The 14177-nt window shown below is 27.7% G+C and overlaps 2 protein-coding genes across 4 annotated transcripts; both read right to left on the reverse strand.

Annotated features, from left to right (window-relative positions):
* Positions 1-1355: 1355 nt before the first annotated feature.
* On the reverse strand, positions 1356-8406 carry LOC149877050 (DNA replication complex GINS protein PSF1-like). 3 transcript variants are annotated; one of them, XM_090074736.1, is made up of 8 exons: positions 8285-8406; positions 7497-7561; positions 5170-5265; positions 4806-4896; positions 2472-2552; positions 2111-2143; positions 1954-2028; positions 1356-1755 (listed from the first exon to the last, which is right to left on the reverse strand). In XM_090074736.1, exons 1-8 carry the CDS (start codon positions 8357-8359, stop codon positions 1687-1689), a joined length of 585 nt encoding a protein of 194 aa, XP_089930862.1. In that variant the 5' UTR covers positions 8360-8406; the 3' UTR covers positions 1356-1686. The 3 variants fall into 3 exon arrangements, with proteins under 3 accessions (XP_089930862.1, XP_089930864.1, XP_089930863.1); XM_090074738.1 differs by having other exon boundaries at positions 5165-5265; positions 8285-8395; XM_090074737.1 differs by having other exon boundaries at positions 8208-8395.
* Positions 8407-8524: 118 nt separating this feature from the next.
* Positions 8525-14104, reverse strand: LOC149877051 (uncharacterized). The gene is made up of 3 exons (XM_090074739.1): positions 13904-14104; positions 13030-13331; positions 8525-9148 (listed from the first exon to the last, which is right to left on the reverse strand). The coding sequence occupies exons 1-3, from the start codon at positions 14054-14056 to the stop codon at positions 9034-9036; spliced, it is 570 nt and encodes a 189-aa protein (XP_089930865.1). The 5' UTR covers positions 14057-14104; the 3' UTR covers positions 8525-9033.
* Between the last annotated feature and the right edge of the window lie 73 nt (positions 14105-14177).

Consider the following 14177-nt stretch of genomic DNA (forward strand, 5'->3'; position numbering starts at 1 on the left):
ATGGTTTAGCGGTTTTTAAGAATCTCTGTGGCCCAGAATCAAAAAAGATTTAAACAAAAATGTTTAAAGACTATGGATTAAATATTTCCATTAAATGTAACATAAAAATTGTTTAACAGATCTGGTCATCACTTTGAATATCGTTAACTACTTGGTCATCACTTTGAATATCGTTAACTACCTGGTCATCACTTTGAATATCGTTAACTACCTGGTCATCACTTTGAATTTAAACGATTCTACTTAAAAGATAATTAAGGCCAACTTTTAAAGAGCGGTAAGAAGTCAGTATTAAATTAATTCAAAAAAAATTTTTTTTCAATTCAATTATTTAATATTGATTCAATTACTCGATTTTTCCTCGATGAAATCAACGGATAATAATTACATCGATTAAATTAACGGTAATAATCACTTTGATTGAGTTATCGATAAGCCTATTGATGACTACACCTGGCGTACTCATTTGAACATTGAGCTGATTTACCAAATAACCAACAATTCGTGTTAACTATATTTGAAATAAAATACTAGTGTGTGTGAGTGAATGTCATTATTAAGTGACTGTGTGAATCACTCTGTATTCAAAATAGAAAATTGGCGTCTGGCTTTTCAGTTTTAAACGAAAAAATTCATTTTTTTTTAATTTTTTTTTTAAGAAATAATACCAATTTCTGCACCAGTCTTAAAATAAATAGAATTTTCTGAAGTTTATCAAGATAAAACACTATGCTTTTAAATCAGCATGACGTTTGGTATGACAAGTCTATTTTTATACATAAATTTGTTATTTAAAACTAATAATACTAAATTTAGAGACTCTCGTCGAATAGCAGTTCTGCGGAATGTTTTTGAAAGGTTAAAACAAAATAACATAAGGTATATGTGAGCTACCGTAATTTTTTTTACTTGAATTTTGTAACTTTGTATATCTAAACATAACTTATTCTAAACTCGATTTATTTCAAATGGCTGATATAGTTGCTGGTGTTTTATTAGTCAAAAAACGAAAAAAAAACAAGCGCCGATACTTCGTTTTTTCAGGTTATATTAGATATAGAAATCTTGAGTTTGGCATCTGCAAGGTAATAAACTTTATATTTTGCTTACTATTTGAGTCTACTAATTGGTAAAACATAAAATATCATTTTACTGGAGGGCGGTAATTAAACAAGCATTCTCTTCTCTTAATGTCTCAAAGCTGGCGGGAATCAGTTGAAGCTTCATTCGAGAAAAGTACAAAGACGCATATTTTGTATTGATGTACTGACTCAGTTTCTGAAACTCAGTTGGATTGAAAAATTAGTCAACAAGTTACTAAGAAGGGATTCTAATAAGCATTAAAAAAAAAAAAGTTCTTGAGCATCATTTTAAACATCAAACAATTCACAAAATAAAATAACACACAACACTTTACAAGTGACCACCCCACCTATAAAAGTGTGTGCGAGCGGAGAGGTTTAGACCCTCTGAACCCGTCCCCCAAATGATTTACCTCCATGCTTATTTCAAATGCATTTATTTCACACTGCAGCCAAGTTATGTTTTTGTATTATTAACCACTTCATTTTTCGTTAGATATTCAATTTAAAGAACCTATATGCTAAACAACTGCGTAAACATTGGATACGTTCAATAAAAATGGAGCCATTTGTTTTTGCATTCAAATGTGTAGACAAATGTTTATCACGACATTATGTGCTCCAATATTCCTTGACGTATAAGATGTTCACACTGGGATGTCGGCAGAAAGTGCTATTATAACATACATAAATATAAATACATACATAAATATAAATGCATACATAAATATATCTATACACATGAGTAAAATAATGATAAGAAATTATTAATGTATTAACTTTCATTTAAAAAATGTAAATAATTTCAAGTGGTAATACAGTGGTATTACAGTGGTAATATTTTCAAGATATTTACCACGAAACCTTTTACCTGGCTATTTTTTTTAAGAAGCACCACAGTGCCATCTTCAGTAACCAATTCACCGTAATCCGTTAGACAACGCACCTTAAGGTTAAGAATTTAAAGAAAAAGTTAATCAGAGGATTAAAGAGTGCAGCAAAAATGAACGCACAAAGATCGGCCATACCTCTATAAATAATGATTTAGGAGGAACCATGTTCTAAAATAAAGATTTATAAAAGCAACAACAGTAATAACAAAAAAACCGATTTTTTATGTGAAATCGTAGAGATCTCCATCTCTACGATTTCACATAAAAAACTGCTGACCGTGACTTTAAATAAGAGGGAGGGGGGTGGGTTGAGGAGGAATCACAAACAGTTTGTAATACTTACGAACTGCATGTGAACTTTATGGAATGATATAAGACAACGGTAACCAAAATTAATTAAAAAAAACCTTTTAATTTTTTATTCATTTTGCGTATACAATTATGACTTAAGTTAAACTTGTAAGAAATTATCTCCAGAAAACAATCGATAGCCAACCTGTGTAAGGTCGATGCCAGTACCAGCAACTGTCATCATGTAGTTTGTGAACAACTTGCTGTAAGTTGAAAACCATTGAATCTAAATTAACATATTTGATAGGTGAGGTTTTAGGTACTTTTTAAAATCTTTTAGTGCTCAAATTTCTCTTCGAGAGTTTTTGTAAAGGTTCTTTTTTTTTTTAATTAAAAACCCTGCAAACAAATGACTCAGCAAACATTAAATGCTATAAAACCAATTACTAAAGTACCTGATAACTGAATGTTGGCAGTGACACTATGTTAAAGAAAATATTTTTCCGAGAAGATTTAAAAAATTTAAAGCTTTTTAACGAAAAAAATTTTTCTAAAAAATACTAAAGTTCTTCAAAACATCTTAAAATAAATTTGCATCTCACCCATTTTTTTTTTTTTTTTTTTTTTACAACCCTGGTTGACCTACTTCTGGACCAGACTGGGTGGGTGAGTCCAGGCAAAAAGTTACATACTCTTTTAATTGTTTAGAAATTATGCCTCAAAACTTTACACTATTTGTTGTTTTAAACTGATACAGGTACGAACCTATTCACTAAAAGATTTAATTAATGTTAAGATTTGAAACAATAAAAAAATCGTTTTAAAAAAACTAGAATTTGTAAGGTAAAGATTCAGGGGGTCACATCACATCAAAAGTTATTGAAAGAATCCAAATAAATAAATAGCTTGCAAAAAATAAATTGAAAGTAGTGGCCGTTTTGCTTAAAAAAGTGAAAAAAAAAAGAAAAAAAAAAAAAAAAAAAAAAAAAGAAAAAGAAACTAAGTGCCTCAAGAAAATTATTAATTGTTATGACCAAGTTTCAGATGTAAGCAGCTGAGAAGTTTAATTGCTTTCAAAAGCATTTTCAAAAACAATAAGTTAATGCTACAAAAATCAATTTCAAAAAGAAGAAAAATATTTCATACTATGCAATTGTATGCTTATCCAGAATATGTGTTATTTATAATGATAAGATTATGTTACTGTATGTTGTGAAGATGCAAAATTTTAAAAAACTTTTATTTTTTCGAAAAATCGAAAAAAATTTGTGTGTAAAAATAAATAAACTTAAAATTGAAACTACTTTCACAGATGTCTAATTTCAATTTTTTCTTGGGAACTTGATGGCATTGTTCTTTCACCCCATATAAATGGCTTTCTCAGGACACACCAAAGTATTTTTTTCAATTTTGTACACTTGTGCAGTAGGAGTACATTTATATTTTTGAAATTTATTGTACTTTAATATTTTTGAAATTTTGTTTTCAGGGTTATAAAATAGATCTTAGTGACATATTAATCCATCATTGATAAATATAATATAAAACTTAGTTATTCCGCAATAGTGAAATAAAAATGAAAAAAAAGATGTTGCAACTTACCCCGTATTGGGACAGGTTGCAACAGTGAACAGGGTAAGTTGCAACACAATACTCTAAAAGTATAAGCTTTGCAGAGTTCACAGAAAAATTACTAGTTAATCTGTAATTTCAATTTGGCAACAAAAATTTTATAATTACAATAAAAGAAAGTAGTATTTTCCTTTAGCTGCAATAAAATTTATCATAAATACATTTTCTTATGTTGTGATGAGTTGCAATAGAAAGCGTATCATTTTGATGGTCAACATCAAAATTCTATTCAGACCAAGCGTTTTTGCTTTACTCAAAAGCCATGATATCTTTTAAAAGAAAAGAAAAAAATTGTTTTAAAAAAAGCTAACTATCTGCCATCAGAATATAAGAGATAAGTCTATAACAACAACTGGCCCTTGTCAAATTTCCAACAACTGGACACAAAGTCAGGACAAATGATGTTATATATAAAAATAAAATTTTGATATTGATGTTAAGGACTAAAAAGTTAAATGATTTTATGTTTTATGTTTAAAACAAAGAGAATTTCAAAAGTAGTGTGTTTTTAAGGTGTCACTTATTATTAGAGAAATAAGATTTTATCATTTGAATGAAACCTTAATTTTGGACTAAAGTCATGATGTAAGTAAATGCATACATTACATTACATTAAATTACATTACATATATATGATCTACTTTTTTTGCTTAAGTATTCAACATTTTCTTGGCTTTAAACTTAAAAAATGATATATCTCAAAAGTGAAAACTTGTCACCCTGCCATTTTTTCTGGTGAACTTGTTATAAAAAAAAAATTCCTTTTACTGATGGAATTTCACTGAAGAAAAGAATAAACTACTTTTTTCAAATCAAACACTTTAACAGTCAAATAATGAAAATTAAAAAAAGAAATAATTATTAAAATATTTTGTTTCTAAAAATATGAATAATAATAACTGTGAACCTCTTGCTCACACAAGTTCATTTTGACTTCTGCTGGAAGCACGCTACCAATTTCCCACCTCATTGTTTTCAACTGCATCATGCGATTGTAACTAAACCAAATAAACCCGTCTAATTATTTTCTTACATTTTTTACTTGCATAAGTCTTTTTGGTCTAGAAATTTACTTGCATAACTAATAATTATCAAACTATGGTATTTTTATCCAATACTAATACTTGTTTAGTCCCTAACAAAATTTGTGCTAAAAGCTTGTAAGTAAAATCTAGATTTTGTTGCAAAAAAAAAACATTCATAAACTTGTTCAACAGACTGTTAAAATGTAATTGCCTAAATGATAAATGTAAAAGGAAACTGAACTTTACATGTAGGCTAATAAGCATCTTTTGTTTCGTTCAAGACAAGCATGACGCAATTGTACGCCTGAAAACAAACCTTCCTCACCTTCCACTGATGCTGCTCTAAAAAGGTAATTAAAAATAAAGTTCCATAGAAACCACCTCAAAAATATAGCAGCAGCAAATGAAAAAGAGCATGTAAAACAAGTTTGCAAAGTAAAAAAAAGTACCAGACCAGAAGAACATCACTCTGTTCATAGGAGCCAATATCCTAGCTTGACATTCATGAACAGAGTGACATTCAGATTTTTTGGTTGTTCAAATTAGATATTTAATAAATTTAAATTGAGATGCAGAAATGTATAAAAGTTTTATCCTAATGTTATTATTATTATTATTTTTTTTCGATTTAAAAAATTCAGGAAAAAAGAATTTAATTCATTTTTTTTTTTAATTTTTAAAAGAGAAATCACTTAGGTATACAATTAATATTAATAAGATATAATAGTTAAAAAAAAGTAATTACAAAAAGCTAATTATATAATCAAAAAATGAATTGCATAAAAGTTTAATAGAGTTAAGGTTAAAAACAACAAGTTAACAAAAAACAAACAAATACTTAGTATCCTCCTTTTGCTTAATAGCAAAGAAGAACTCTGTTCTGCATTGATTCAACCAACTTCATGCAAATCTCACATTGCACCTTTAACCAATACTCATTTAAAAGTTGCTTCAAATGCTCAGTTGATTAATTTTACAGTTTTTCAATTGAGTGCTAATAATGACCAAATACTTTTGATTGGGTTGAGATCTGGTGATCTAGGATACCAAAACAACAAATTGATCTTCTTTGTGTTTAACCAGTGTGTTTTATTATGTGCTGTGTATGTGAAGATGTATTGCTTGCTTCTGCTATAAAATTACCTTATTGATGGGATCAAACAGGATTCTAGTGCTTTTTTGTAGGTATATTGGTTGATCAGGCTATTATAAACCTCACACATACTACCTCACACACATCACTTGCAGGAAAATCATCCCAATATGCCTAATGAATCTCCACTATCATGTTGCCTTGCTTGTAAATAGTACTTGCAATATTTCTCAGTTGCAAATCTTTTAATGTAGATTCTTCCTTTGCAGTTTATGACCTGAAAACTTGACTCATTGCTTCTAATCACTTTTTCAACAACCTTCTGCTTCCCAATGCAATTACTGTTTGCACAATTGTTTTTTGAATTAACTCATGATTGACAAGATAGGCTTTCTTCTTGCAATGTAAGATGCAATACTTTTTTTGCTAACCTTCTTCTTATGAGTTCTCTACTAGTCTTTTGATTAGAAAAAGATTTGTTGAATATTTGAGCTGCTTTTTTTTTTGCTGATCTTAGGATTTTCTCTGCTAGTTCTAAATACACAACTTTTATAAGCTTCAATGGTTTTTCACAACAAAGCATGTTTAGGACTTCACCTGTCAGCTACCAGATTTTTCAATTTTTTTTGCACTATCTTTCACAAGTTGTCTATTTTGCTTTGGTTCTATGATTTGACCAGTTCAACAATTTGCCATTTGATACTTTCTGACACTGCTCTTTGACCCATTTACATGGGAATTGAAATTTGAAATAGTTTAAGTTAAAATTTGATGATTTTTAGCAACTAAAATACTATTTCTAAATATTAAAACCATTTTTTTAGTTAAGCATCATGAATACTCAGTAGTATTTATCAATTAAAGTGATAATTAAGCAAAAAAATTAGTTATCAAGTGTTACAAAGTAGATTAAACTGCTATGTCATTGGTAAAATGAATTGTCGAACTTTCAATTAGTTTTATGGAAGTTGAGTAGTGTATCAAGAACTGTGCAAATATTTTTTTGACTACTTTATCAATACAAACATAAATGGCAAAAAAAAAAAAAAAAAAAAAAAATCTATTTTCAATAAATTTTAATATGAGAAAAACACAGCTGTGTGATACTAGATTTTTATTCTATCATTAAATTTGTTTAATAGCAAATTTCTGGTAGGTTTATTTTTACAATCTAGTTGTTAGTGCAAAAAATTCAATTTTTTCAAATTACATGAGGTAACTTCAATTTTTTGTTTTGCAAGGATAAATATGTATTTATTTATGAAATATTTTTTCCTCTGAAATGTGAACTACTAACATAAGAAAAACTTGCAAAAACCTTGGAAATATCTAGAAAATAATTAACAGTATTTTCAGCTGTGAATCATGGGATGGCAATTCTTATGGCATTACATTTTTGAATTCTTCACCTTGACACAGAAATTTGAAAAAACATCCTAACAACACAATAAAATGGTATTTGAAAAAAAAAGTCATATACACTTCTTTTTGATTCTCTTCAAACAGCACTCTCATTTCATTTAACACTTGTCTCACCACATCTTCCTGTAAGAATCAAAAACATTAAAATGAATTATTCAGCAAATAGGAATGTTACCCAAATAAATTTAAAAAAAACAACTTATTCATAAGTTCAAATTTTCTAAACAATTATTAACCAAAGTTGGAAAATTAATAAAATTTAAAAAAGCTGTTAAAATCAAATAGAATACAGATATATATATTGTCTACTATACAGCATCATACTTTTTATAGGAGTTTTCTTTTTTTTTTTCTCTTCTAAAGAGAAAAGAAAAAAACTCCTATAAAAAGTAAAATATACTAAATAAACTAAATGAAAGTCAGTGAAATGTGTGCGCGTGTGTGAATATATATATATATATATATATATATATATATATATATATATATATATATATATATATATATATATATATATATATATATATATATATATATAATGAAGAGACAACAACTAAGTATAATACTTAAAGTTTCATGCCTAATGGCAATCATCAGCTGTGAAATATCATACCCTACATGAGCACAAATTTTGTATTTGAAAATAATACAACTTGAAATATATATATATATATATATATATATATATATATATATATATATATATATATATATATATATATATATATATAACGCTTTAACTGATCTTAATACTGTACATAAAACTTACATAAAGTAAACCATAGAGCATAAATACCAATAACATACCAATCCATTAAACTACTGCATGGCTGCACTAAAACTTACATTATACATTGATAAATTGCCGTTAGCTGCTCTTTTAAGTTCTTTTACAAGTTCAAAGGCTTTTTCACCAAACATATTCAAAGTATTTTAGGTTTTTCTTTGAAACAATCTGTTTTTGGTAAAGATGCATACAAAAAAGAGGTATAAAAAAAAGATAACTATAGAAGTAAATTGAAAATAATATAGATAATGCTAAATTTGAGGCCAAAATCTTTTTAGTACCAAAAAAAAAAGATAACAAAGATGAAATATATTAATTCTTCTCATTTACTTTACATGCCTTTGAAAAAAATTCTAATTTTACAGCATTTTTAAATAACTGCTCACATTTTCAATAAAAAATGCCAATGACATCAATTTGTAAAATTGACAGTTATTTTATACACAATAAACATTTCATTATAACTATTTATATATAGTATTTATCTAATTTATGAGAAACTTACAAATTATGTAAATAAAAAATAATGATTTTAGAAACCAGCAACTTTAATTCATAAATTTAGAATTCAAAAAAAGCTCAAAACAAAATATCTTAAAATAAATATTAAAAATACATGAGATTTTGTTATTGTAAAAAAAAAAGAAACCTTTTTTTTGCATAAAAAAATGGCCAACTACAAACTCTGTAAATTCACCCAATTTTTTAAAGAAAAGTTTAAAGAAAAAGGATTTCAATTAAAGAAAATGTACAGAAAAATTACAAGGGGAAAAGGATTTACAAGAGTTCGAAAATGCTCTCTTAACCTTCAAATGCCTTGCTCGAGAGGCGACATTGATCTTGTAGGTGACATATGAGCTTGCAAATGTTGATAACTATCAAATGTGACAGAAGGGAGATGGTCAAGAGTTGATGATTGGTATCTAGGTAAAAAAAAAACCTTTTCTGTTTGCTATAATTAGAAAAAAATATATATATTAAACAAAAAGGTATAAAAAAACCACAACAAATAAAGTAAACCAATAATTCATTTTCATCACAAAACAACAAAAAATTAAATTAATACAGCCTTAGTACTAAAACATCACTAGAATCAGAACCTGGTCTATAAAACTTGTTTATGTTCATTTTTTCCATAAAAAAAATAAAAAAATCAGATTCTTTCATTGGTTTCGATCACATAAGCAATTTGAAAAAAAAAAACAAAGATTGCTGGCAAACAACTTTTTTAGAAATACTGCAGATACACTCAAATATCTGGGTGAGGATGAACTCTTGAGAATGAACTGAAAGACACTGTTCAAATTTTTTCTTTAAATAGGAATATTATAAAAAAAATAGATAATTATATATGAAAACTTATGTAGAAAACGCATTCACATTTCTCTAAATATTTTTGTGGATGACTATTAAATGTTTAATAATTTTTATGCTTTATGTACTTTACAACCAAAGACAGTACATCACACTTTATTCTAAAATCACCGGAAGAATTGATTGGTAAATGTGTTATGAAAAACCCACACTGTTGTTGTCTGTTAATGGTGCATTTTGATGTGCAGGTTTGTTTGGTGCTTTTGAATGACACCCTTTTTCTTTATTAATCTTCACTAACTGTACACAATTCATGAGACACCTTGATTTTCTTTTAGCATTTACACAATCATTCTTATATTGAAAATGCTGACAGATATAAAAATTTCTTCCGAAACAAGCATATCTTTCTACTAATAGCTAAAGCAATAGGCTCAGGGATATAGCTGAAGCAATGAGCCTTGGAAATCTGGCTTTGGAAATTTGGAAAATGAGCGTGGCTCCTGTAGCCTTAAATTCTGCTTGAAAGCCACTCTGATGAAAATTTTTTGACTCTACAGAACACAAAGTTCAAGGAGACAAATAATTATTTTTATTAATAACTTTATTAATAATTACACAAATAGTTTTAGGAAACTTCATGTCACATGACAATGAATTTTTCTACATTTAACTTTTCAAGCACTTGGTTTGACATTTTCTTTTTAATCTTCATTTGGTTCTTAATTTAGAAATATTTGGTAGAAAATTGAGGCTACATAAATGAAGTCATTATGAAATCTAAGTTAAGAATCCATCAATACCTGCTAATTCACAACAAAATTTGACAATTTAGTATGCCTTTAAATATGGATAAGAGGTTGAGCAGTTAAGGCAGGTGCTGCACTACACCAGTGTAGCAGAGAATAGCTCCCAAAATTTTGAAGTCTCTTTAAAAAATGAAATGGCAATTTTATATTTTATACTTTTGTTAAGTTCTTGATGAATACAACTTTATATTGAAAGTCAAATTTAACCTTTCACAAATTTTACAAAAATTCCAATTAAAAAAAAAAAAAGATTACCAGCAGCTACTAGAAAATATCTTCCTTACAATTGATTAAGACAAATCTGTTCAATGAGTTGATGAAGCATTGTTTAAAATCACTAAAGCAGTAAAAACACTAAAGCATCCTTTTAGCTGTAACATATCTACTTGAAGCAAATTCTGTCAAACCCTTCCTTTGTTGCAAAAGTGAAGGCCTTTACCAATTATTGAAAAGCATATTGTACACCATTTCTCAAAAGCTCCTTGTTCTTTTAGCTAAACCACTTGTTTTATACTAACTAGAATACTTCTGTTCAGTTTAATCTTTTCCACACAACAAATCAAGCATTCATGTTGACTGTCTTGCTGTTGGATGAACTTTTATCATTTGGTAATCAGACATGAGGAAAAGAGGGGCATTTTTTTCTTTGTTTCTTCTTGTTCCACTTTTTGACAACACTCCATCAAAAAGTCAGTTATTTCTGTGTTACCCTTTTAAAAACACAGACAGCATGCTTTTCTGTTTTCATCATGGCTTTTTGCTTTATTTGAAACATTGAGTGGTTTAAAAGAAAGCACTTTTGTTGAGAAGTGAACCAAATAGCAATTATTATTTTAGACTAAAAATTTATACTATCTTATAACACAATAATTAAAATAAAATTAGTTGAACACAGTAAAGGGACTAAATGTGTGTGTGTGTGTGTGTGTGTGTGTGTGTGTGTGTGTGTGTGTGTGTGTGTGTATGTGTGTGTGTTTGTGTGTGTGTATATATACACATCTATATAAATATTGCAATATGTTTACACATAAGTATAACTTACCGCTATACTATTTTTCATTTTTTGGGTATGCTGCACACTAATTATTAGCTATTTTTATTAATTAATAAAATTAAATACTAGTTTACTACTTGAAGATTTTTGAAAATGGAATGCAAAAAGATTGCAACTAGAGCTATTGCAGAGAAATAGGAATATATCTACCTAATGAAACAAATGATGTTAGTCAGAGTCTGGATGGCTATGTATTTGCTTGCATTAACAATGATAAAGTAAACATAAATCTTGCAATAAGTCAAAATAATAGCGCATCTTGCTAAGAAACATTAAACTTAAATTTCTATATTTTACATCTCATAAAAAATTGGTCTTTTGAGACACTTTTTACAGGAGCCAATTAGGTAAACAAAATGTCCCATCTAGAAATGACTGCAGCATTTTAAAGGCTTTACATTTTAAAATTAAAGAAATTATGGCAGTAAATTGTAACATTAAACTATTATAATTTTTTGTATGTAAGTTGTAATAATTCCAATGTGATGACCAGTAATGGCTTCAGTGTCTAAGTGGACAGTAACTAAAGTTTCAGATTCTAGGACAACCTGGTGATGAGAAATTTAATGAAAAGCTAATTCTAGTGTTATGAAAAAAATGAGTTATAAACAGGATTGTTTAGTTTGCAATCATTTTCAATGTTAGGTATGGTTATTCCTGATATGATTCAGTTACCAATATAATTCAAAAGAAAACCTATCAACTTCTAGGTGATAAGTTCATACACACTACTGACATCACTTTTTCAGTCATTCCATCTTGTAAACTTCAGCACGGTAGCTTAGTCTCTCATATTTCCTCTAATGGCTCATGGTTTAAATTAACAAGAAATCAAGAAAGATTTAAAAGCATTGAACTTTCAGTTACTGATCTTATTTCCAGTGCAATTGAAAAATAAACGAAATATAATTAAATTCTTTTTCTTTGTTTAGAAAATTTTCTACAAAAGGAAAACCATCTTAATGCAATAGTTATAAATATTTTTTTTAGTAAATAATACAAGGTGCATATACCAGGCCATAAAGCAATACTAAACTGCATGTAAACAACAGCACATTCTTAACAATAGCATTCATAAACAATGACACATTCCTAACAATAATTATATTGTGGATTTTTTTATAAAAGCTTTTTATGAGAATTTCTACTTACGTTTTTTTATTGGGAAAAATTATTTGACGATTGTTTCCTCCATTTAGTTAAATCTAGAAATTTCACCTGCAATTTCAGATGCAGCTCTTTAAATAGACAATTTTAGTTATATGAGGATTAGAGAACTGAAATATTTAAATGAGCAGTACTGTTTCCATAAAAAAGAAAACAAATTATAAGCAATATAGCTGCATAAAAAAGCATGGATTATGATGATACTAACAGCTTAATGGGTCATTCCATACCAAGTGAATTAGGCAATACTCTTGAGAGTATTCAGACGACAACATTTAGTCAAAGTTTTAGTAAAATTTGTCCAAGTAGGACCTTTAGAAATTTTAATACATTTGAATTGGAGCTATCTAATTATACTTTAATTTTAACAATCTTTTATTTTTTAGAAAATGATGTGTTTAAATTAGTTTTGTAATGAACCATAATTTTTTTAATGATGTAAAGAACTAATTTTACTTACTTTTTCTTGTGCAAATTTATTTGATCATCAATCTTTGATAACATTCCAACAAAAGATTTAAAATCAGAACTTTGATTAGAATTGGTAAATTCCAACTGATTGTGGCTAATATTGCCACTCTGCATATTGTTATGATTAAGTTCATTTTTATTAGAAGTACCTTGGCACAAAGAGTCATTGTTTAAAGATAATTCTCTTGCATATTTAAATTTTAAGGATGATGAACAGGGAATGACCAAAGTTTCTTTAAGATGCAGAAACTCGTTTGTCCAAAGCTTGTTCACTCTTTTTAACTCTTCTATCTAAAAAAATATTAGTCGAAAAAGCAAAAATATAATATTACATCTAAAAACATACATATAGTAACAAAATTATGTAATAATAAAATTTTAGCAACATATGGTATTTTCAACCATTGCTAAAACTTTTTTTTATTTTTTTATTATCTATTTTATTTTAAACAACTGAACAAATAAGTAATGCAAAAATTGAAAACAACTTTTTGCACTTTTGATAAAATAAAGATGAAGCAGCTGTGGATAAATGAAAATCCAAAGAAACTTATGTATTACACACATATATACATCATAAATGCATACATAAATATTTAGATAGATAGATATATATATGACAAAAAGAAGTATTCATATAAAGAGAGCTGGTGTAATAGCACCTTAAATCCCAACTGAGAGGGGGGGGGGAGGGAAGTTTACTTATGAACTAAAATAAACTTTTTACACATTAATTTCATAATTAAACAAGAATTACTGGTTTGCATGTGTAAGGTAAAAAAATTTTTCTTTTAAATCAATTATACTTTATTAAAGCAAAAAATTTTATGCAAAAGAGGATATAAAACAAAAATATTACTCACTTTTACACCATACTTAATAGCTAATCCTTGTAGTGTATCAGAAGATTCAACCTTATGAACAAACAAATCTGAATTATTTACAGACAGCATAACACCTCTACCAGAGGTTGATCCATAGCTGCGTTGGGATTGAATTGAAGTACTCAAACTCATGGCAGGAAAATCATATTTTTCTAAGTAACTTTTCTAATTTCTAAACAACATTTTATATTTTAAAACAGCTTTATAGAGGTACAAATACATATAAACATAAAAAGTTTACAGATAAAATTTT

Source organism: Hydra viridissima, unplaced genomic scaffold (genome assembly GCF_058129835.1).
Source record: "Hydra viridissima isolate aposymbiotic clone 2 unplaced genomic scaffold, HvirCarnegie_v1 scaffold_17, whole genome shotgun sequence".
Lineage (NCBI taxonomy): Eukaryota > Metazoa > Cnidaria > Hydrozoa > Anthoathecata > Hydridae > Hydra > Hydra viridissima.